The sequence below is a fragment of the Haliotis cracherodii genome, unplaced genomic scaffold (genome assembly GCF_022045235.1).
Source record: "Haliotis cracherodii isolate W230 unplaced genomic scaffold, xgHalCrac1.p SCAF_15, whole genome shotgun sequence".
Classification (NCBI taxonomy): Eukaryota; Metazoa; Mollusca; class Gastropoda; order Lepetellida; family Haliotidae; genus Haliotis; species Haliotis cracherodii.
In genome coordinates this window covers 401,039-426,376 of record NW_027266270.1, presented here as the reverse complement: position 1 = coordinate 426,376, position 25,338 = coordinate 401,039, and the positions used below count along the sequence as shown (strand labels likewise).

The following is a 25,338-nucleotide window of genomic DNA, read 5'->3' as shown; positions in this document are numbered from 1 at the left end:
CTTGGACACATTTACAATATCGTAAACGAACGTTGATATTTCCGAATCCCGGGGACAGCAGCTTTCCATTCACAGCCTGTCGAAGTCTGATAAATGTAACGCATATTCTGTAATTTAGCTTATTGAATTTATCTGCAAAAGGAAAGATAACACAGCTGTGGAGGAAGCATGTTCCTAAACAGGGTTGGCTTAAGAGGATGGATCTTTTTATCTCATTTCTATATTGATGGAAAAACTATAGATTTCAGGCAGATCCTATGTACTTTACAGCCACTGCCACAAGTGGCACTCGGCCGGCAGTGAGATTCTAATCTGATCGAAAAACAGCACAATAATGCCTTGATTTTTCAGAAAAGGCTCTCTTTCCAATTTCTTTCTCTTTTTGGAAACTATTTATTTGTGTAAAATGAGTTTCTGAATGTCTGGAATGTTTTCACCTGAATGAATAATGTAAAGACTGTAAATTAGCGTTGTTGTGATTGCTGTAGGTAGATTGCGGTCTAGGAAAAAATGAAGTGTGTTTTGGAAAAAAACCTTCATTGCTTGATCCATTGAGTTTTTGTCGCTATACATGTAGACAACCGCTATAATTTCGTCTCTATCTTCAAAGGTTCTGGACAATTTGTCAAAAATAAAAGAAAATGTCATCTGAAGTTGACTGAGATAATTATATAAAGTAGACTTTCCCATGGACACCAATTGCTGAACTGTTTATGTTTGCATACAAGTCGGAATTTCAGGTCGGATTGGCAAAATGAAAACAAGGGAATTTGGTCAATAAGTTCAACTTAAGCTGCAAGTATATTGCTGATATCGTTCAAGAATAATCAAACAGCTAGTTCCCTTACACTCCTTTACCCAATGGGTAGCTGGAAATGTTTCATTTTTAGATCCATGCAGAAGATTCAGAGTGATAGAAAAGCCTCCACGAGACTGAATGACAAGGGGAATGATTTCAACTTTCCAAAAGTTAACCTTACCTTTGTGGCGGGCACTATTCCAGCTGTTTTTGAGAAACATTCGATCATGTTTTTTCTACGAAGATTTCAAAGAGCATCATGTTGCAGAGGGGTATAGTGCTGATATACAGACAAGATTTTCACCCTGTAACACATGATTATACAATAAGTATAACACACCATATAATAGATGTTAATGTAGACAGGCTCGACTATAATGACAAATAAAATGATGTCTCACAGAATATTTATGGAATAACAAGCAGACATTTATACATACTAGATTTTACAACAGTACATATATATATATTCTGTATCTATGAACGTACTCAATGCATATAACATAATCATATATTACATGAAAGTATGGTACAAAACATCATGTAGCGCTTAGTAGCCATGAATATGATTTACATTTTTACATGTTTACTTACTCAAATATAATATTAAATACTGCTTACAGATATTTGCACAAATCGGACACAAATATACATATCATACATACCCTGTGGGTTTCACTGGGGTGTGTCTGTCCCTACCCACAGCAGAGACCTGCATGTATAGCGAGACTTAAATATACAACACAGACTGACTTGTGTGTTGTAACTAATTAATATAATACTGTAATGCAAATAACAATTCAATAGCATTACACAACTCACATACTTTATAACTAAGATATAACGATTATGACTAGATATACCATATATACACTATTACAATCTAGTCAAATATAAACTATTGATAAAACACTAGATATGCAGTAAATATGGTACAATTCGGAGGACCAGGATATACATGCAGATCAAAAGATAACACGTCACGAAGCCTTATAGACTATATTCTTGTACCGTCATGGCTACGTAACTTCATTACAGACTGTTACATTATAGCAAGCTGTCCTTATGAAATATCTGATCACTTTCCTTGTCATATTTCTATATCACAAGAAGGGCTAACTAGCCACGATCAAAATATAAAGCGAGTTATCCCTAAGTGGGATAAAGCAAATAAGACTAATATTTCTATGTTTCAAGCAGAAGTTGATAGATATATTAAATGTGCATATGATGGCAATCCGAATCCCCACTCCTTAGATCCACAAAGTTTAGAAATCCAATGTGACATCATAAATGAAACTCTTATACATGCAGCTAACAAATGTATCCCACAAAGTGTGTTTAAGCCCTTTCTTAAACCATTTTGGAGACAAGATGGTCTTGATAACGCACACTATGGTATGAGGGTGGCTCGAAGAACTTGGATTCAAAATGGTAGATCGAGAGATAAAGATTCAAACGAAAATGAAAAAAGGTGTTTTAGACGCCTTTATCGCAAATCCAAAAAAGGTAAAAGGAAGCAAGTCCTTACAGAAATAGAAAAATCATCTGAACTTGATATACATTCCTTTTACAAAACTGTAAGAAAGCAAAGGTCAAAAACTACAGATATAACAAAACTCAACTATGAGGGAGAGAGTGTCACAACACCCTCGGACATTTGTAGATTGTGGGGAAAATATTACTCTGATCTAGCTCAGCCATATTGCTCAGACACTTTTGATGAAAATTTCCGAAAAGATATATCTTCTTCCCTAGAACGTATTCACGAAGAGATAGGGTCACATGATGAGGAACTAGAAAGACAATTTTCCACTGTAGAAGTAAATGAAACTGTTAAAACACTGAGTAGAAACAAGTCCCCTGGGCCTGATAAAGTTACAAACGAGCATATAATTCACGGGGGTGAATCTTTGATAAGATATCTGTGTCCCCTGTTTAATGCTATGTTAAGACTACAATACATTCCTTTTAATTATAGACTAGGAATGGTCATTCCTATATACAAGGGTAAGAATGACAAATCGGATCCCCGAAACTATAGAGGTATAACCTTAACTTCATGCATTGGAAAGCTGTTTGAAAAACTTATTGTTAAGCGCATTGAACTAAAAATGATAAAGTCAAATCCTGATTTCCCCGACATGCTCCAGTTCGGCTTTAGGAAAGAACATGGGGCAATAATGTCCGTTTTCACCCTTATTGAAAGTATTCAATTTTACTTACAGAGAGATTCTACAGTATATGCTGCTTTCTTAGACAATGAAAAGGCTTTCGACAGAATATGGCAGGACGGCCTTTTTATAAATTACAGCAAATGGGTATCAGAGGAAATACATGGAAGTTATTACACCATAGCTATACAAATAGCCATGCTTTTGTTACTTATCAGGGTGAACAGTCAGATATATATCATGTAAGACAAGGTGTCGGACAAGGAAGAGTTCTCTCTGCTTGGTTCTTCTTAGTCTTCATTAATGACCTTATAACAGCCCTTAGACAAGCAAATAGTGGTATTTGTGTATTTGGTCTAGATATTCCAACTGTTTTGCTTGCAGACGACACAACTCTTGTGAGCGCATCGCCACGAGGGCTTCAAAACGCACTTGATACAGTACATTCATATGCCTCAAAGTGGCGACTAACGTATAACCCTTCAAAAAGTAATGTTGTTGTCTTCTCTAAGACAAAACAAAAGGGGTTAGATATTAATTGCAAACTTGGTGATATAAAAATAACAACATCTGACTCTGTCATGTATGGTGGCATACTACTAACGCATAACCTGTCATGTAAATCAAGTATTGAAAAATGTTGCCAAAAAGCAAGACAAAGTATTAATTCGTTAAAATCTGTGGGACTCAACAGTTCTGAGCTACATCCAGCTACCAGTGTAAAAATCTGGTTAAGATTGAAATTAAAAACAAGTTTTTACGGCTGCAAACTGCTCTTTGATATTAAGGGTCAAAACATTAATGTCATTGAAAATACTCAACGCTATTTCGCGCGAACTATACAAGGACTTGATAAAAGATCTCCATCAGAATCCACTATTGCTAATCTTGGGCTGTGGACAATGATCGGCTTTATCAATAACTGTAAACTTCAGCTGCTTGGCCGCTTATGTAACTTAACCTGTAACAGTCTTGTTAAACATCTTTTTTGCGCATACATTGCAAATCCAACTAATCCTAAATCTATATGTGGAGATATATTCTCAGTTCTTAACAAGTATAACCTACGAAACAACCTTTGTACATATATAAGCTGTGGTGTATTTCCTACAAAGAATAACTGGAAGCAACTGGTTAATAAAACCATTCATGAATATGAAGAAAATATGTGGCGCAGAAAAGTTTCTGTCAATACAGGTCTTTCACGCTTCATGCTAATACACACAAAGCTTACTCACCATATATTATGGCAACTAGCATATCAGTACCCAGAACAGAGGTCAAGTTTAACATTTTGTGTTAGAGTTTCATCACGTAACAAAACTTCCAGGGACTGTTTATTGTGTAACAAGCATGCCTTTGATTATGATAATCACATCATATTACATTGTGAAGCTCTACTGCAGGAAAGAAATGAACTGTTTTCAACCTTTATTGATCTGCTTGATGTTGAAACCTATGTCCAGTTCGAATTACAAGATGAAGAAGATATGTTGTCATTTTTCTTTGGTGCTGATACTCACTTCTCACAATGTATTGATATAGTTACATGGGAATCTGTTATATTGATATTTTCTGCTTATGTACTTACACTAAAGCCTTACCTTGATTATGTCATCTGATCTAACCTTTTGTACTGTGTGAATGGCATGACACTGGTGCTACTGTATTTTATTGTATATATGTACAGGTAATATGAGTTTGTGTGAATACGTTTGATTAATTATGTATAATCTTCGGATTAACTTCTGGAGGAAATAAAGAATCTCTCTCTCTCTCTCTCTCTCTCTCTCTCTCTCTCTCTCTATTAGATATGCCTTTATGATGATACGTATACTTAGAAAAGTTATTAAGTAATTTAACCTTGGCACTGTAGTTTTCCTTGTCCTTAGTCGTGCAGAGTTTGTGGCAGTGTAAGTTTCAGTGTATTAGAGGTGGAAAAGAAAGGTAAAGTTGCCTAAGGCCAAGCTGACTGGCCAAGGCTATTGTATTAAACATAGACGGGTCAAGAAACAATAGAAAAGAGAATGGAATAACCTGTCCACCCTTAAACAGAAATACCTAAGACCTAACAGAGAAGAAATGAAAACTAGCCAAGTAGATGACACTTGACCATCGACAATTAATGGTCAATAAACCTGAAATGGACCCAAAGTAAAAAGTGAAAAAGCTGAAATAAACATATACAATAAGTATCATACGACTCTTGCCCAAAATTTGTTTGATCAAAGCTACAACATTCCAAACCATGGTTGTTTTGAAAACTATCATGACTATTTTCTGCACCCGTGATGTTATGAGGGGCATGCATTGTTTTAAAATAGCAGGAGTGATCGCCCTTTTGAAAACTGTTATTTTTATCTGTTATGCGCTGCGCTCTCAGAAGACCACATGTCCCGTGGCACAAGCGTCCGAGGCACGCGCATCCAGTGTCATTCTTTATGAAAGTTTGTTTGCGGAGAGATTTCACTCTTCAGGTTTGATATTTATAAATTGAATATTTCCCACTGATAATGTGAGAATTAACATAAATTTGGTTAGTGTAATTCCTGGCAGCATGGTCATAGGGGTTTTCTTCATGTTTTCGTGGACGAGTCAATTATCAACCCACGTGCAGTCGTAGGTTGTTTACATTATTTTGCACTGTAGTGAGTTTTATGCTGGGAAATACATATAATTTTTTGAGTATGATTATAAAACCGGTAACGTGACATATCATCAGTGTTTTAAACCATATTTTCTCCATATTTGTGAACTTTTGGAAGAGTCTATTTTTTATGGGGGGTTAAATTTTCTCGCTTGTTATTTGGTATATTTGGGGTGCATTTTCATGGTTTAGCATTGAGATGTGTTAGCATTATTTCAAATTAAAGTGTTTGGAGACCAACCAAACAATCATGAAAGGAAATGTGGAGTATTTAATTTTCCATTTCGTAGAGTCTTTTCTTTGAAGGGGCATTTTGTAAGTCCATGTGAGAGAAGGCCTTTAATTTCCTGAGGTAATATGGAATGCAGATAACAAATGTATTTTTGAAGCATCACTTATTATTTCTGAGTTTTGTTTATTTACAGAATATTCCCTTTGTGATGCTAGCACCACCAGGTGCACTTGCCAACTTACATCAAATTACATCAATAAAGTGATATTAGAAGGCATCCTCCGCAGTCATTGTTGATTCAAAACCATTGTAAAGCCTTTAAATCATCTTATGGTGGACATTTCGATATTTAATGCAACAGTAATCAAAATGATGTCCGATGCAATCTCTATTTTGACTTTAACCATACTTGCATGTGCGAGCGCCGCGGTCAGATAGGTTATGCTTACGGTTTCGCAAACACTTGATATGACACGATTTGGTAATGAATCCTCAACACATGCTTATCATTTGATCGAAATCGTACAAAGGATTCTGTATTAGCAGATATTTCTTATGATTGTGCAGAAGTTTTCACTTTGCTTAAAATAATTGTTATTATTTTTATCGAAAACGTTTTTGTCGCTTGTATGTACACAAAGCTGACGCCCAAACCGTTTTGCAGGAGATTGATTAAGCGATACAAACCTATCACATATATACACATATGCGCGGACATGTGTGTCTTATTCTTATAGCCCTATCGTCGTGATGAAAATAAATATTGAGGGTGAGTGGAATGGGACACGTGTTTGGCACCATGTGTCAACTGCAGTCATTCAGGACGTAATACACATCCTAGAACACCAGTCACATGAGTAATCCTAGTTTCAAACCTTGGCCAGAGCCGAGTTCCTTCGTATGTGTCACCGCCTTATGTCGTGTAGTGGTACTTATTTTACATATATATCCATTTACCACTCAGGTACATATTCAGCTTGCTTGACACCAGCGTGTAACTCTGAATAAGTATTCTACTTACTAATTCCGTTATTCATTTGACATCGGCATCTTTCTCTTACCAAGATTTACATGATATAAACATCTTCCTCTTATCCAGAAATTACTTGAAATTTGCATTTTATTCTTACCAAGAATGTACATGGCATTAGCATCTTTCACTTACCATGAATTTACATGATATAAGCATCTTTCTCTTGACAAGAATTTACATGATATAAGTTTCTTTCTCTTACCAAGAATTAACATGGTATTAGTATCTTTCTCTTACGAAGATCTTACATGACATTGAGTACCTTTCTCTTACCAAGAATTAACATGGTATTAGGATCTTTCTCTTAACAAGACTTTACATGACGTTAGAAGACTTTTCTCTTACCAAGAATTTACATTACATTAGGATCTTTCTTTTTCTTACCAAGATTTTATATGACATTAGGATATTTCTCATACCAAGAATTTTTACATGAAATTAGGATCTTTCTTTTTCTTACCAAGATTTTACATGACATTAGGATTTCACTCAAACGAAACATGTGACACCGCTGACACCAGCATGCCACACTTACCTGGTATTCACGATGTACTTTAGTTTCAGTCTGTGACTTTGTTGATGGCGAACTCGAATCTTTAGCGTGAATAGTGGCACTTATACTACTTGGCTGTTAGGGTGGTGCAAAAATGTAGCGCAAAAAATGAGGAGCTTGAGTATTTATTGTTTTAGAGTGGAAGACGATGATTTTTAACATTTGATGTTTACCTAGTTGCCCGTCAAAGGCACCACAGTTCACTGCGCCCCTGGTGCATTTTAGGAAACCAACCATCATTTGATGGCATCCGAGATTAACTCTGATTATGTTTCTAGGTTTGGCATCACCATACCCGTACGCGTGGTTTCATCAAACTGGTCAGCATCAGACCAGCATCGGAGAGGCATCATCTGGACATCCTCACCACTCAAAGTTGACGCAGCTAAAATACTGATCAAGCGGCGCTAAACCCAACTCACTCACTCCTTAACAAAGAGAGTTACCACATATATATTTAATGACAGGAATGGAGTATATTGTACTACAAGATATCACAAAAGTACATGTTAGCTTATGATATAAAATGGGTTAAGATGAGATGAAGAAAGCAGCATCCTGTCTCATCCCAATATAGTAATGACGCCATGCCATAAATCCCGTGGAAGCCTATAATGACACATAACGCCAGGCTTCATCCCTATTACTTTATTACCACTACTGTATCATTGATTGGGCAAAAGCAGGCCCTCCTTAGTATGCTCTTAGTATCTTAGACTTTGCTTTGAAGTCATTCAATGTACTTATTAGATATAATAACCATTATCAACAATTCCGGCTTGCCGTCGGGAACTGCTTCTAGAGAGATCTATAACATCGGGAGACGGCTGTAACTTGAGTAGGCCTGATACAGCCACAAACTATTTCCCTAATAGTAAGAGGTTTCTGCACAATGCAGAGTGTCCACTTTGTCTACCTTCTTAGATCGTCGTTTAGCTATCTAATTTGTTGTAGGTATATGTGTTATTCAATGTCACCCAGAACAAGAGGTCTGTAGCCACCATGTTGCTATGCATTGTCCATGAGTACTGTCACCAAGAGCAAGAGGTTTGTAGCCACCATGTTGCTATGCATTGTCTATGAGTACTGTCACCCAGAGCAAGAGGTCTGTAGCCACCATGTTGCTATGCATTGTCTATGAGTACTGTCACCCAGAGCAAGAGGTTTGTAGCCACCATGTTGCTATGCATTGTCTATGAGTACTGTCACCCAGAGCAAGAGGTTTGTAGCCAGCATGTTGCTATGCATTGTCCATGAGTACTGTCACCCACAGCAAGAGGTTTGTAGCCACCATGTTGCTATGCATTGTCCATGAGTCCTGTCATACAAGCAGTCCAGTGCTTTAGCATGTATAGTCACGAGTCCGTCCAGGTGATATGATCTATATGAATATGTGAAAACACTTCTAACTTTTCCCAGGCGCAACACAACGGACATATTGCCAATGTTGTAGTAATTATTACGCCATAATGCGTTCAGTGCAATGTATAGGTTTTCACTATCCTACTTCTTATGTGGGATTCTCAGTCTTTGCTTAACATTTTAAGCGAATTGATCATTTGAATACACAATGCCATTTAGAAAGTGGTCAAATGTAACTAATGTTATATTTGGGATAACACTTTCTTAGTAAAGTACAGATTCTAGTACTTTTTTGGGTTGAGTCACTGCCAGGGTGAGGCACCTAATCGCCAGCACACAAAGTCAGCGATCTAACCCACTCAGCCACCGAGCCTTCCACAAAAATGAAAGTCCGACAACTGGTAGTCTAGATCATTTGGCAGTTATCAACATATCCTCTTGTGGATCTGTACCCCAGGTTTACAGTAATCTACGGCTTTTATGTCAATCTGGTATACCAAGTCAACACCGCCTGGCCAATAGGACAAGTGGTCAGGGTCAGGGTCAGAGACAATTTTGACAATGAGAATCTTAACTAAATCGTTATTTCTACATCTTGTGTCTATTGTCTGAGGACAGCATCCCGTCCCAACCCAAAATAGTAATGACGCCATGGCATTAATCCAGTCGAAGCCTTGAATGACACGTAACGCCGGCCTTCATCAGCATATTTTATAACAACTACATGTTCCCTGAATCAGGGATAACCCTAGCCCTAACCTAACACTGAATCACGATCAAATAGCGATGGTACAGATGTTCGCGAAAAGGTGTCCCATTTGCGGCACCGGTCCTAAACACACGCAAAGGTCATTTTTGTCACTTATGCTTCAATTTTATAAATATTCTCCACATGTCCACCATATGTATGTGTGTTTGAATGCAATACTGATACCTTGAATGTAACCCTGATTAACCAACTTTTGAGCAAGAGTCGTATGACTGGCACTACTTCAGCAACCCATGCTGTCTAAAGACAATATCCCAGTTACAAACGTGACACAGCAAGGGCGTCGTGCCCTAATTGTGCGGAAAATAATGTTAATGCAGTCAATCACTGGATTTTCTGGTGCAGAATCGATTATTTACAGACCACCTCCATATAGTTTGAATAGTGCTCAACGCGGCGTGAAACAATATTGTCGAGACATCGACTGAGCATGAGTTCCGGGCTAAAGGAGAGGCCCCCTTTATGTTGTAGATTAAGATGAATGGACATGTTTAGCTATTCATGAACCAATATTGTTTCAAGTTACTTAATCCAATGACCGCCGCAGGACTAGTGCTGGGTGCGAGGTTAGGAAACAAACACTGCCTTTGGAATGTAAACTTTGTGAGTAGCTGGTGCAAACGGTAGAGCAGACTGTCCATGGTGATAAATGATAACGGAAACTACATAACTGGTTTTCATTTAGTGAAAACCACCACCTCCTGACTTACAGATAAGAGATGTCAGATCTTGAGGGAGGTCTGTTTCATAGCAGACTGAAGCATCCATTTTGAATTGGTTCCAGTTGTTTATTCTTTGATGGTCTGTGATGCATACAATTAATATGCTGGGTAGTGAACGACTTAGTATCTCGCTCATTTTCTTTCATAACATCCCCGATGCAGACTCAACCTTGAAGTGACCCACATGTGTAAGTCCCATATTTAACTGCAATAGGGATGGCTAATGAAATACTGTTTTCAAGTACATCTCACTCCTGCTTTCCTGTTACATACATGTGTGTACGTTCCTGTCAACCCGATCAAGTCCCCATCTTGGACACGCGTATTCCCATTACCACTGAGGTACAGGTTTCAAACCCAGCTAGCATCCTAAACGTGTTCACTTTTTATGTTAAATCTACACCCTGGCTCCTGATCACACGATCACAAGCACATGTTGTGGGTAGGACAGAAGGTCTCCATGTTGTCAAGAGGGTTCACGTGTGGTTTATGGCCGAACACTGATCTTACTGAACCACATTATCAACGTATGTATTTAATAACGGTAACGATAACGCTGCAACGTTGTAAAGACGAAAATGTGAATACACTTACACGTTGTTCTTGAATGAAATTTTTGAGAATGAAGAATATTTGATATATTTAGGTGACATTAAGTAGCTGTTCTGTGAAGACGGGATTGGCTGGTTGCAATTGATTTATACTTCAAGTAAGACTTGCTTCATAAAGCTACTGTTAACTCCAGCAACAAATCGCAGAATTCCGAAGTTGAAGTCCACAAGTCGATCCCGCCTTCAATAAGTATAGTATGCTTACATTGGGCTTCTGTAAGTGTCAAACGTTTCCCAAGCCCCTAGGATGAAAGATGACTGCGTAATTCTGTTACAGTCCTCCATCCCTCATGGCCCAATACCTGCTTCACGCTGGATTTGTTCCTGATTGCCTCCCAGGCAGTCATTCATTCAGGAATATTCCCTATTCCCATAAAACAATGCAGATATTGACGACACACGAGGAAATCCATCACGTGCCAGAGGTTTCATCACAAGCGATGAAACAAGTGATTTTATTGTGACCTTGACCTTCATAAAGGAGCAGTGACCCCCGCCCCCTATTATGCAAAATAAGAGCTACCTGTTTCGGGGATGTCTCACTCTCCCTGTGATGTTAGAATGGCGGTTCGTGGACGCTGCCTTTTCAGTTAGATGCACCATGTTGGATAATTTAGAAGAAATCCGTTCCACTACAGTAGACAAATAAACTAACTTATTTAGTTTGTATAAACGATTTTGGATGCAGTAACAGTTCCACGTGTAGACCGTCCATTAACGCACTCAGCAATATTCCAGATGTATGACGGCGGTCTGTTAGTAATCGAGTCTAGACAAGCCAATCCAGTGATTGACAGCATAAGCAAAGATATCCGCAAAATAAGAATACGATGCCCTTGTTGTGTCACGTTTGTAACTGGGACATTGTCTTCTGACAGCATGGGTTGCTGAAGTAGTGCCAAGTGAAACTGGGACACTTCAAATAGCGTCATACGACTCTTGCTCAAAAGTTGGTTGATCAGGGTTACTCTCAAGGTCTCGGTATTGCTTTCCAAAACACATATATGGTGGACACTCAGGAATGTTCCAGCGTTATGAGGGCGGTCTTTAAATAATCGAGTCTGGATCAGACAACCCAGTGATTGATGTCATAAGCATTCGAAATTCTCTGTGTGACAAGCAGGATCCTGTTCCTAAATGTTAGCAATTTTGACCATCTGCCGACTCTACTTGAACAGTGACGAATATAGCTGTCATATAGGTGAGTGCGGCGTTAAACAACAAACAAATAGACTTCTATAGCTGCATGTACACTGTTATCGACATACCAGGTTTCAAATCAGTGGCATCCGTACCTGTTACTTTACCAATCATACTCCACATGTGACTGTCCACACCAGTGTTGATCAATTTCAGTCGATTAATCCCAATTACTAGGCAAACGAGAGTAACATTGATACATCCTATCCACATACGTCTGAAGCACGGATTACTTCTAACCTCAACAGGTTGATAAGACCAGTGACAGTGAACTAAACACAATCACCATCGCTCGGCTGTAGTCCAGCCTTATCAAAAGCAGATCTATTATTTGATTATTGTGGATTAAAATAGTATATACTATCAGAGTGAACGATCAGATTGTCGTGTGACTGAATACTTTTGATGGTCCAATTCATCTCAAATGTAAGCGACAATACGCTTTCCATATGTGTAAGAAATCTTTGCCAGAAGCAGAGGCGATTGTACGATTCCGACTGTACCATGAGCAATACTGATGACACCAGGTGTTCGCGACAAGGTGAGTATCCTGTAGCTTCAGCAGTTGACGTCGCTGTGTTTTCCTGTTTTCTGTTTACCAAAAAAAGGGTGACTGCACTGAAACGTGACGTCATCTCAACATTGTGTGTCACGCATCCATTGATGGGTGTAAATCCTATTTATACCCCATATACACATACATAAACACTTACATATACATATACACATACATATATGCATACATATACGCATGCATATACGCATGCATATACACATGCATATACACAAGCATATACAATTACATATACGCATACATTTACACTTCCATATACATATACATATACACATACAAATACGCATACATATACACATACATAACTTATTTGTATGTGTATATGTATGCATATATATATATATGTGTGTGTGTGTATATGAAAGTATATATATATATATATATATATATATATATATATATATATATGTATGTGTTTGTGTATGTGTAAGTGTATACACATGTGCATATGTGTGTCTATGTGTATTTGTATATGGAAGAGTATATGTGTGCATATGGAAGTGTATATGTATTTGTATATGCATGTGTATATGTATTTGTATAAAGAAGTGTATATGTAAGTTTTTATGTGAGTGTATATGTATGCGTATATAGAAGTGTATGTGTATGTGAATGTGTATATGTATGTGTATATGCATGTGTATATGTATGCGTATATAGGAGATTATGTGTATATGTATGTGTATATGCATGTGTATATGGACGTGTATGTGTATATGGACGTGTATATGGAAGTGTATATGCATGTGTATATGAATGTGTATATGCATGTGTATATGTATATGTATATGGAAGTGTATATGGAAGTGCATATGTATGTGTATATGTATGCATATGTAAATGTATATGTATGTGTATATGTTAGTGTATATGTAAGTGTATATGTATATGTATGTGTATATGTATGTGTATATGGAAGTGTATATGGAAGTGTATATGTAAGTGTATATGTAAGTGTATATGTAAGTGTATATGGAAGTGCATATGTATGCGTATATGTAAGTGTATATGGAAGCGTATATGTACGCGTATATATAAGTGTATGTGTATGTGTATATTTTCACATGCATATACATTCCATATAGACATACATTTACATATATATATGCATACATATTCAGATACATATACACATGCATATTCACTTCCATATAGACTTCCTAATACACATACATATACGTATACATATACATATACACTTACATATACACATACATACACACATACACACGAGTGAGTGAGTGAGTGAGTGAGTGAGTGAGTGAGTGAATGAATGAATGAATGATCTTTATTTCCTCCATTAGTATCGGAGAGTACAAACATGGAAATTAATTAATCAGTATGTACATGCATGATAACAGATATGTATATAGTCAGGTTACAAATAGAAAATAGACGTCAGCTACCGTGAGCTTATTTCTTTGCTGACTATGCTTATGGATTGAGCCCATGTATCGAGTGTCATCTCCTGGACAAGATGTGTAATGCCACCAAGTAGTGTCACAACTCTCACTTCGTTGTCTGTACAATCTTCTGTTTTAAGATATTGGTTAACATGCCACAGACAGTAAAAATGGTGGTAATAAACGATCATCTCAAATTTTATGGCATTGATTGAAATATTATAATATTTGACCACAGGGGCAATTGTACCTGACAAGTGTGACCTGACGGTGAAACGAGGCCTATATTTACCTGACTGACTGACTGGCTGGCTGATGCTTGTGATGCAGAAATTCAGAACACTGCTGTTAAACTTATTTTCAAAGTACCAGTACCAAAGAGGCCAGTCCAACTGCCGACCCTGTTGAAAGAATTTCATCATTTTTGTTGTATCGACCTAACGACCAATTATTTCTGTAATATAAACTTCTTTTTGAAATCACACGCTATATTCTTCGCTTGTAGATGGCAAGACAGATCAAACTGATTTCAGGAGTGAGTATGGTATAGACGTGTTTGATGAGGGGTGAGGCCAGGATACGCTCACCTGTCGCACAACGGTTTCTGTTTTAAACTGGAAATCCCTTTGAGGATGGCAAGGCTTTTGTGGCTTTATATACATGTACGCCGATTTGGACACCAGAAATTCCTCACCAATTATGCCCAAGTATGTAACGCAGGAAACGGGGAAACGACTTAAAGACCTTTTACCCCCGTCCTGAATACACACACGCTCACACTGTCTGGCTTGTTTTAATAATACATTCGTGTATTTATTGTTAAATATATACACATCCAAAATATCACCACAATCTCGCGAATCTCTTGAAATATGAAATAGTATCTAAAATCTAAAAAACAGCAGTGTTGAAAGCAACACGGATTAATACTCTTAAAAAAGAACCGCAATACGGGTATTTTTGGCCGTAACAACAAAATTAGCGGACCAAAAGGGTCAAAATGAAAAAGTGTCATGAGTGCACGTGATAGTGTCAGTGACAAATATCCCGGATCACAACAAGCATGCAAACCATTGGTGGGGAAACACGTACGATTCGGAACAAAACGCACCCAGTGCATTCACCAAAAGGCCATGGAGCTACACGTACTGCACGTGCAGCAGTACTATGAACTATATTTAAGTGCAGAGGTTTTGATTGCCTGGCATTTGCGTCAATCGAACAGTGACAGTTCAACAACATGCCAAGATTAACAGAAGTGCAAAGAAACAACGTTATAGGGCGCTTGCAGGCAGGGAATCCCGATCAGCTGTAGCCACGATTTTCAATGTTGCGCCCAGCACCATCATAAGGCTATCGGATCGGTTTCAAAAGCATGGGTTAACGCGTGATCGGCCAAGGTCGGGACGACTAAGAGTAACCACCACCGCCCAAGATCGCTACATCCGACAGCGCCACCTACTTGAAAGGACGACCACAGCCACCTCCACCGCATCCCAAATACCCGGACTGGGCAAAATCTCTGACCAGACCCAACGAAACCGTTTAAGAGCAGCAGGTCTAAGAGCAAAACGTCCTGTTCGACGCGTCATATTGTGTCGACAACATCGTCAACAACGACTGCATTGGTGTATGCCCTCAACTGCGATGGAGAGATGTCTGGTTCAGCGACGAATCAAGATTTCTCCTCCGTCAAGGGGATGGAAGAGCACGGGTCTACAGACGTCGGGGGAAACGTTATGCCGGAAACTGCATACAGAAAGTGGACGGGTTTGTAAGGGTAACGTTCTGATGTGGGTGGCTATCTCTCACCATGGCAGGACAGTTTTGGTCCATATCCAGGGCAATCTAGCGGCTAAAACGATACATTAGCGAAATTCTCCTACCACACGTCCTCCCAATTGGAGCCAACGGCAACGGTGTATTCCATCAGGACAACGCTCGACAGCATAAAGCACGGATCACAAGAGCCTGTCTACACAACAACAACGTTGATGCTTTCCCCTGGCGCTCCAGTTCCCCGGATTTGAACCCGATAGAGAACCCGTGGGATGAATTGGATTGGCGCATACGCCGACGTCAACCACATCCCCAGACGTTGCAGCTGTTGGCTTTTGCGTTGCAGGCCGTGTGGGCTACCATTCCCTAGGATGTGATTCGCACACTCTAGTCTTCCATGGACAGGAGATGTGAGGGCCGCTATCGATTCCAACGGGGAACGTGCGCTTTATTGATGGTAGTACATCCATCATATATATCCATGACTACAATCACCAAGTGTTCTCTCCACAACATTTTGGCTCATTACCTTGTACGGTTCCTCGTATAAATGTATTTTCCTATCTCACAGAAATCTGGCTTTGTGTTTCTTTTATTGAAGAGTATATTACTCATAGGGTTAGAAATAACCGAGATGATAAACGTCGTATGTACACTAGTGATATATCACTTCACCAGTGGAGTGTTTCCTTCATCCGGACGATATTGTGGACGCCATTCGAAATTTATTGTGAGGTTTGTTCGGAATGATGTCACACTAGAAACGACGTCTTAGAGCTAAAGATTGTTGACGTCATTAAAAAAATGTGATTTGTGAAGACGGCGTTCATGATCGATACGATTTTCTAAGGGGTGCTCAAAAACGCAAGCCAATTGAAACTGTGTTCAATCTTACTCCACTTATTTAATTATATATATAATGGTCATGCCTGTGGGTTGCCTGACCCTCGACAAGTGTTGATGGTGCTACAGGAGGTTGGCTCAAACCGGCCGTGTTCAAATAGCACCGAACCTATTTATTTCATTGCAAGTATTTACCCCGAAATGAGTCGGAACCCATATACTATGTACTTACACAAATGTAGTATATCACGACGTTTCTTTTTTGCATTATTCGGAGAATAAGGAGGATTGATGCGATAAAAATACTTCCCCCCAGCTATCGATTATTTAGCGTGTTGCAGTCATGACGATGACTGGAAGTTAGGGAGTACTCTGGAGTGGCAGCCTCCCACGGGACCGCGCGGGGAAACCTAATAACATAACTTAGCAGGAATGTTTTATAGAGTATTTTCATTTCCGTTTTGTCTTCTACCAGACATACTCCCAATACTGACAATTATATTAACATTTCTTTTTGTGTTTTGTCGTCTATAAAAAATTGATATTCACGCCGTTTCGTCCAGCAACATATTTCTAGACATTCCATTGGTCTCTACATGCCCTGTGTTTCCAACCCTTTGGATATAGCAGATTATTCGTTTCTGTTTGACTGTTTGAAATATTGGGAAAATATTCTGCATTCGTTCGTTAGGATGGGTTCCTTTGGTGCTGGTTTCATCCATTCCAATACACGTTTCTTAGTCTGTTTGGGTTTTAATAGCATTAATCATCTCCATGTAGTTTGATTGTATTTACGTCACGTCACACTGCGAGAGTTTATTGTGGAAGCTCTATCAGGTGTCGTGTAGATCGTCCAATGTGTTTGTCTGCTAAAAGTGTACCGCCCCAGCAGTTACTGAACACTGTAGTAAAGCAGACAATGCCTCAACAGACTCCTGACCAGATTGTTAACAGACTAACACTCATCAACATGCCTGATGTTTTCATTTTTGTCATATGAGAGTCCAATCTGAATGTAGACCACAAAATTAATACGAGCCACTTACGCTCAGGAATCAACATAAACTTACGACATCAGGTGTTCGCAAAAATGTGTACATTCTTCAGGGCTGGCTTAGCAATGGCATCAAGACCTCGGCCTTGATCCTTACTTTCTATTACCATGACGACACAACGCCTGAACACACTTATGCATCAGAGCACTCAGACTAACCTGTCATGCCACAACCGTCCATTGTATCACAACAGAATACAGAATCCTGTAAATCGCTTCAGAAAAAATAATATCTCATAAGCAAAGCAAAGGGTGTTAGATTATGTGTGGGCCTTTGATGTAAACCCCGCATGTTACACATGATTTCCTCTATTTTACAGATGGTCAAGTGTGGTTGCTAATAGGAACGTGTATGAAGGATAATGCTGCTTTAAGAGTAGGCTTCACATCAGCCAAACGCAAAGTCCGCGTCAGAAAGTCCTGACTATTGCCTCAGTGTGAATCTCCCATGTGTGCTTGTGTAGCGAATTCTTGCAAAAGTTTGCACATCTGTTTTTCGATTCATACCTCAAGGAACCGAACAAAATACACAGTCAATCCCTACAATTAAATTCGACTACGAAAACATGTGTAATCAAAATAGGTTATATAAATCAAAGAAGACAAAAATGTCGGGATTGACAAACATTCCAGGCGTAGGATGACATACCGTTGCGTGACATGTATGAGGTGAAAGTTTAATTTATGCAAAAAACTTGACACGCCAACAAAGCAGTAGCCAATCAATGGGGAGAAGGATCAAATCAAACTTCACAGGACCTGTAAATCAAGGCAAGAAGCGGGGGCACTGCATCAGTCAGACTGTAACAAATATATGTTCGGGAGAAGGCGGCTGTTACAAATGACATGGTCAGTTACCGCCAGATTCAACCATTAGTTTCATGAGAACGAGAAGACACAGTTGGAAAAGTGCTGGTTTGAAATGAAACCCGAAGACATGAAATTTGTGGAACCCGAGCGGGCGGACAAAAAGCAGGCGAGCGAGCCTGCAACTTTGCTGTTTCATTCCTTCTCGGCCTACGGTCTCAAAGCGTAGTTTGGACTTTGAAAGTGCATACATTTCGCTAAATTTCCTGTGCATGACTATACACGTGAGCAGAAAGAGAAATCCCTCGACTGTTATATTGGGGTTCCCGGACATTCCGTAGTAATAAAAGTAGTGCGCCCCGGTGGGCGTGGCGTATTCTTTTACATTCATTGGAAATGAATGCAATAACACATGACCGCTTCAGCTAATCAGAATGCAGGAATTAGAATGAACACAACGAAAATTTACTTATTTGAGTTTGGCACTAAATGACTCCTATATGATTGGACCTTCCAAGACACTCATATAAACTGTACCAACTCTTTTCAGAAACATAATAATCTGTTCCTCTCTGTATTTGTGCGACGTGTATGGAAACGAGAGAAAATAAATATATTGTGCGTTAAGGACCACGAGTGCCTGTGTTACATCTTGTGATAATCATTAGCTAACTCAGATACACATCGGCCTGTTGGCCGCAGATGCCGTGTCTAATTCAGAAGTAATTATCTCCCCTTATCGATGCACCGCCACATTTTAACTCCCCACTAACGTTTCGGACGCATTCCCACATTCCCGTCAGTCCTTCCTATCTCTAGAGCTGGGACTTGCTAGAGTTGCAGTCTGCTTGGGTGCAAGGTAATTCAACTTGGCCAGTTGCTCGAATTAAGTAAAGTAAGTCAAGTTTAATTGGAGTACATTCTAATCAGCGCCGGATTTCACAATGGTGTCTCAGTCACCGAGAATCGATTCATGACGATGTCACGACTCCAAATTGTTCAGTTTTGTTAAAGGCTGCTTTGAGTAGAGTATGTAACGATATGTAACGATACGTAACGATATGGCAAAATTTTGCCGGTGTGAGGTAACTTACTCACTGAACAGTATGATAATACAGGTTTGGTGATGTGTGAAGTAAAGATGTGTATCGGCAAAAATTTGGGATTCAAAATCGCAAACCTCGTTAATTGCATAAATTGATCTTACACGTTCTACGAAGACAGACCCATGGACAGTGTATGATCAACACTACGACATACGACAACATGGACAGTGTATCCTCTACACTACGACATACGACGCCATGGAGAGTGTATCCTCTACACTACGACGCAATGGACAGTGTATCCTCTACACTACGACGACATGGACAGTGTATCCTCTACACTACGACGACATGGACAGTGTATCCTCTACACTACGACGACATGGACAATGTATCCTCTACACTACGACGACATGGACTATGTATCCTCTACACTACGACATATCACGCCATGGACAGTGTATCCTCTACACTACGACAAACGACACCATGGACAGTGTATCCTCTACACTACGACATATGACGCCATGGACAGTGTATCCTCTACACTACGACATACGACGCCATGGACAGTGTACCCTCTACATTACGACGACATGGACAGTGTATCCTCTACACTACGACATACAACGACATGGACAGTGTATCCTCTACACTACGACATACGACGCCATGGACAGTGTATCCTCTACACTACGACAACATGGACAGTGTATCCTCTACACTACGACATACAACGACATGGACAGTGTATCCTCTACACTACGACATACGACGCCATGGACAGTGTATCCTCTACACTACGACGACATGGACAGTGTATCCTCTACACTACGACGACATGGACAGTGTATCCTCTACACTACGACATACGACGCCATGGACAGTGTATCCTCTACACTACGACGACATGGACAGTGTATCCTCTACACTACGACGACATGGACAGTGTATCCTCTACACTACGACGCCATGGACAGTGTATCCTCTACACTACGACATACGACGCCATGGACAGTGTATCCTCTACACTACGACGACATGGACAGTGTATCCTCTACACTACGACGCCATGGACAGTGTATCCTCTACACTACGACATACGACGCCATGGACAGTGTATCCTCTACACTACGACGACATGGACAGTGTATCCTCTACACTACGACGCCATGGACAGTGTATCCTCTACACTACGACATACGACGCCATGGACAGTGTATCCTCTACACTACGACGATATGGACAGTGTTTCCTCAACACTACGACATATGACGCCATGGACAGTGTATCCTCTACACTACGACATATGACGCCATGGACAGTGTATCCTGTACTCTACGACGCCATTGACAGTGTATCCTCTACACTACGACGACATGGACAGTATATCCTCTACACTACGACATACGACGCCATGGACAGTGTATCCTCTACACTACGACATATGACGCCATGGACAGTGTATCCTCTACACTACGACATATGACGCCATGGACAGTGTATCCTCTACACTACGACGACATGGACAGTGTATCCTCTACACTACGACATACGACGCCATGGACAGTGTATCCTCTACACTACGACGACATGGACAGTGTATCCTCTACACTACGACATATCACGCCATTGACAGTGTATCCTCTACACTACGACATATGACGCCATGGACAGTGTATCCTCTACACTACGACATATGACGCCATGGACATTGTATCCTCTACACTACGACGACATGGACAGTGTATCCTCTACACTACGACGCCATGGACAGTGTATCCTCTACACTACGACATACGACGACATGGACAGTGTATCCTCTACACTACGACGACATGGACAGTGTATCCTCTACACTACGACATACGACGACATGGACAGTGTATCCTCTACACTACGACATACGACGCCATGGACAGTGTATCCTCTACACTACGACGACATGGACAGTGTATCCTCTACACTACGACGCCATGGACAGTGTATCCTCTACACTACGACATACGACGCAATGGACAGTGTATCCTCAACACTACGACATATGACGCCATGGACAGTGTATCCTCTACTCTACGACGACATGGACAGTGTATCTTCTACACTACGACATACGACGCCATGGACAGTGTATCCTCTACACTACGACGACATGGACAATATATCCTCTACACTACGACATACGACGCCATGGACAGTGTATCCTCTACACTACGACATACGACGCCATGGACAGTGTATCCTCTACACTACGACATACGACGCCATGGACAGTGTATCCTCTACACTACGACGCAATGGACAATGCATCCTCTACACTACGACGCCATGGACAGTGTATCCTCTACACTACGACATACGACGCCATGGACAGTGTATCCTCTACACTACGACGACATGGACAGTGTATTCTCTACACTACGACGCCATGGACAGTGTATCCTCTACACTACGACATACGACGCCATGAACAGTGTATCCTCAACACTACGACGCCATGGACAGTGTATCCTCTACACTACGACGACATGGACAGTGTATCCTCTACACTACGACATACGACGCCATGGACAGTGTATCCTCTACACTACGACATACGACACCATGGACAGTGTATCCTCTACACTACGACATACGACGACATAAACAGTGTATACTCTACACTACGACATACGACACCATGGACAGTGTATCCTCTACACTACGACATACGACGACATAAACAGTGTATACTCTTCACTACGACATACGACGACATGAACAGTGTATACTCTACACTACGACATACGACACCATGGACAGAGTATCCTCTACACTACGACATTCGACGACATGGACAGTGTATCCTTTACACTACGACATTCGACGACATGAACAGTGTATACTCTATACTATGACATACGACGCCATGGACAGATTATCCTCAACACTACGACATACGACGCCATGGACAGTGTATCCTCATCACTACGACGCAATGGACAGCGTATCCTCAACACTACGACATACGACGCCATGGACAGTGTATCCTCATTACTACGACGCAATGGACAGTGTATCCTCTACACTACGACATACGACGCCATGGACAGTGTATCCTCTACACTACGACATACGACGCCATGGACAGAGTATCCTCAAACACTACGACATACGACGCCATGGACAGTTTATACTCTACACTACGACATACGACGCCATGGACAGTGTATCCTCATCACTGCAACGCAATGGACAGTGTATCATTGGTGAGATCAATATTCTCTAGGTGGACATTCCTACCACAGAGGTGGACATTCCTATCGCATAGGTGGACATTCCAACCACATAGATGAACAGTCCAACCACAGAGGTGGATATTCTTCTCACATAGGTAGACATTCCTAGCACATGGGTGGACATACCTACCACATAGGTAGCAATTGATACCACAGAGGTTGACATTCCTCTCACAGAGGTGGACATTCGTACTACATAGATGGACAGTCCTACCACGTAGGTAGCAATTCATACCACATAGGTGGACATACCTACCTCATAGGTGGACATACCTGCCACATAGGTGGACATGCATCCCAAAAAGGTGGACATTCCTACCACATAGATGGGAATTCCTTCCACGTAGGTGGACATTCCTGCCACATAGATGGGAATTCCTTCCATGTAGTTGGACATTCCTCCAACATAGGTGGACATTCCTACCACATAGGTGGGCATTCCTACCACATAGGTGGGCATTCCTACCACATAGGTGGACATTCCTTCCACATAGGTGGACATTCCTACCACATAGGTGGACATTCCTTCCACATAGGTGGACATTCCTACCACATAGATGGGAATTCCTTCCATGTAGGTGGACATTCCTGCCACATAGATGGGAATTCCTTCCATGTAGGTGGACATTCCTGCCACATAGGTGGACATTCCTCCAACATAGGTGGACATTCCTACCACATAGGTGGGCATTCCTACCACATAGGTGGGCATTCCTCCAACATAGGTAGACATTCCTACCACATAGGTGGACATACCTACCACATAGGTGGTCATTCCTACCACAGAGGTGGACGTTCCTCTCACATAGGTGGACATTCGTACCACATAGATGGACAGTCCTACCACGTAGGTAGCAATTCATACCACATAAGTGGACAGACCTACCTCATAGGTGGACATACCTGCCACATAGGTGGACATTCCTACCACATAGGTGGACATTCCTACCACATGGGTGGACATTCCTCTCACATAGGTAGACTTTCCTCCCACATAGGTGGACAGTATTACCACATAGGTGGACATTCCTACCACATAGGTGGACATTCCTCCCACATAGGTGGGCATTTCTACCACATAGGTGGACATTATTACTACATAGATGGGCATTCCTACCACATAGGTGGACATTTCTCCCACATAGGTGGACAGTATTACCACATAGTTGGGCATTCCTTCCACATAGGTGGGCATTCCTACCACAAGGGTGCACATTCCTACCACATGGGTGGACATTCCTACCACGTGGATGGACAGTCCTACCACGTAGGTAGACATTCCTCCCACATAGGTGGGCATTCCTACCACATAGGTGGACATTCATGATATACTCGTGGGTTATCTATGACTGATATATGTGTCTTTTAAAGTTTTCAACTTAAAATCATAAACCCTCAAATATATATTGAAACGCTTCCATATTTTGGAACGTCCTCTGAAATTACAAATTAGATCAGAGTTTTGTTTATTGTTTAACGCCGGGGTCTGTAAAATAATCGAGTCTCGACCAGACAATCCAGTGATTGACATCATGAACATCGATCCACGCAATTTGGATACGATGATATGCAACAACCAAGTCATCGAGCCTGACCACCTGATCCCGTGAGTCGCCTCTTACTAAAGTGACGACACTGGTAATATTGTAGAGACGTGGAATCGGTACCCAATTACCACCTGCATTGTGGTCATTAATGAACAAGCGGCTGTCGTTGTATAGAATTCCTCAAGGCTGTCAGTGGTGATTGGCCAGCAATACGTCAGGCGTGTCGCAAGTGCCGTCTACGGTTCAGGGTTCTTTTTTTTATGTTAACCTCTCGACTGCTAATGTTATTAGCTGTGTAGCAGTGTCTCCTTCAGTGAGTTACGTTCTTATTAATTTGACGCTTCGATTTAGTTTGACTGATTGTATTGCCACAGAAATACCATTATGAATTCCTCGACCGTGTGTTTCGAGGGCCTCACTGGTGGATGGTCTTATATCACTGCAGACTGTCTGCGGGTGTCCGAATAACAACAACATTAATGACAGCAATTTCTGGTAGTGCAGACCGAGGTCTAGTGGATAGAGCGTCTGCCTGTGTCTGAGTTGGGTCTTCGTGTTAAACTGCGGCATGGTATGTCCGTGGGCTAGCACTATAAAATCGGCATTAGTTAGGACTAGAACAACACCAACACACAAACGCGCATCGCTTTAGTAGTGCACTAACCTTGAACGCGACGTTAAACCCCATTTCAGCACTTCTGATATTTCCAGCCTCTTAAACATCAATTGGAAATTACACATACTTTTGTCGTGATTTTGTGTGGCCTGACAAGGTCAAGGCTGACGCGTTGGTTGGCTATTAACGGATAGTGCATTCGCTCATCACGCCGAAGCCCGTTTGACGTACGGAATTAAATGTTGTTTACACTATTTCTATACCAGAACCTAATATCGCAAGTGGCGCA

General features: G+C 40.7%; 1 protein-coding gene across 1 annotated transcript; it reads right to left on the bottom strand.

Moving 5' to 3' along the window:
• Nucleotides 1-22,872: 22,872 nt before the first annotated feature.
• Nucleotides 22,873-24,186, bottom strand: LOC139462605 (dynein heavy chain-like). The gene is made up of 3 exons (XM_071244440.1): nt 23,790-24,186; nt 23,160-23,621; nt 22,873-23,012 (listed from the first exon to the last, which is right to left on the bottom strand). The coding sequence occupies exons 1-3, from the start codon at nt 24,184-24,186 to the stop codon at nt 22,873-22,875; spliced, it is 999 nt and encodes a 332-aa protein (XP_071100541.1).
• Nucleotides 24,187-25,338: the final 1,152 nt, after the last annotated feature.

Excerpts from the sequence above, each read along its gene's own strand:
- LOC139462605 (XM_071244440.1), bottom strand. The coding sequence starts at position 24,186 with ATGCCCACCTATGTGGGAGGAATGTCTACCTACGTGGTAGGACTGTCC. Across the intron at positions 23,622-23,789 it reads AATGTCCACCTATGTGGCAG|GAATGTCTACCTATGTTGGA; the intron begins GTATGTCCACCT and ends CCTATGTGGTAG. Across the intron at positions 23,013-23,159 it reads CATGTCCACCTATGTGGCAG|GTATGTCCACCCATGTGCTA; the intron begins GTATGTCCACCT and ends CCTATGTGGTAG.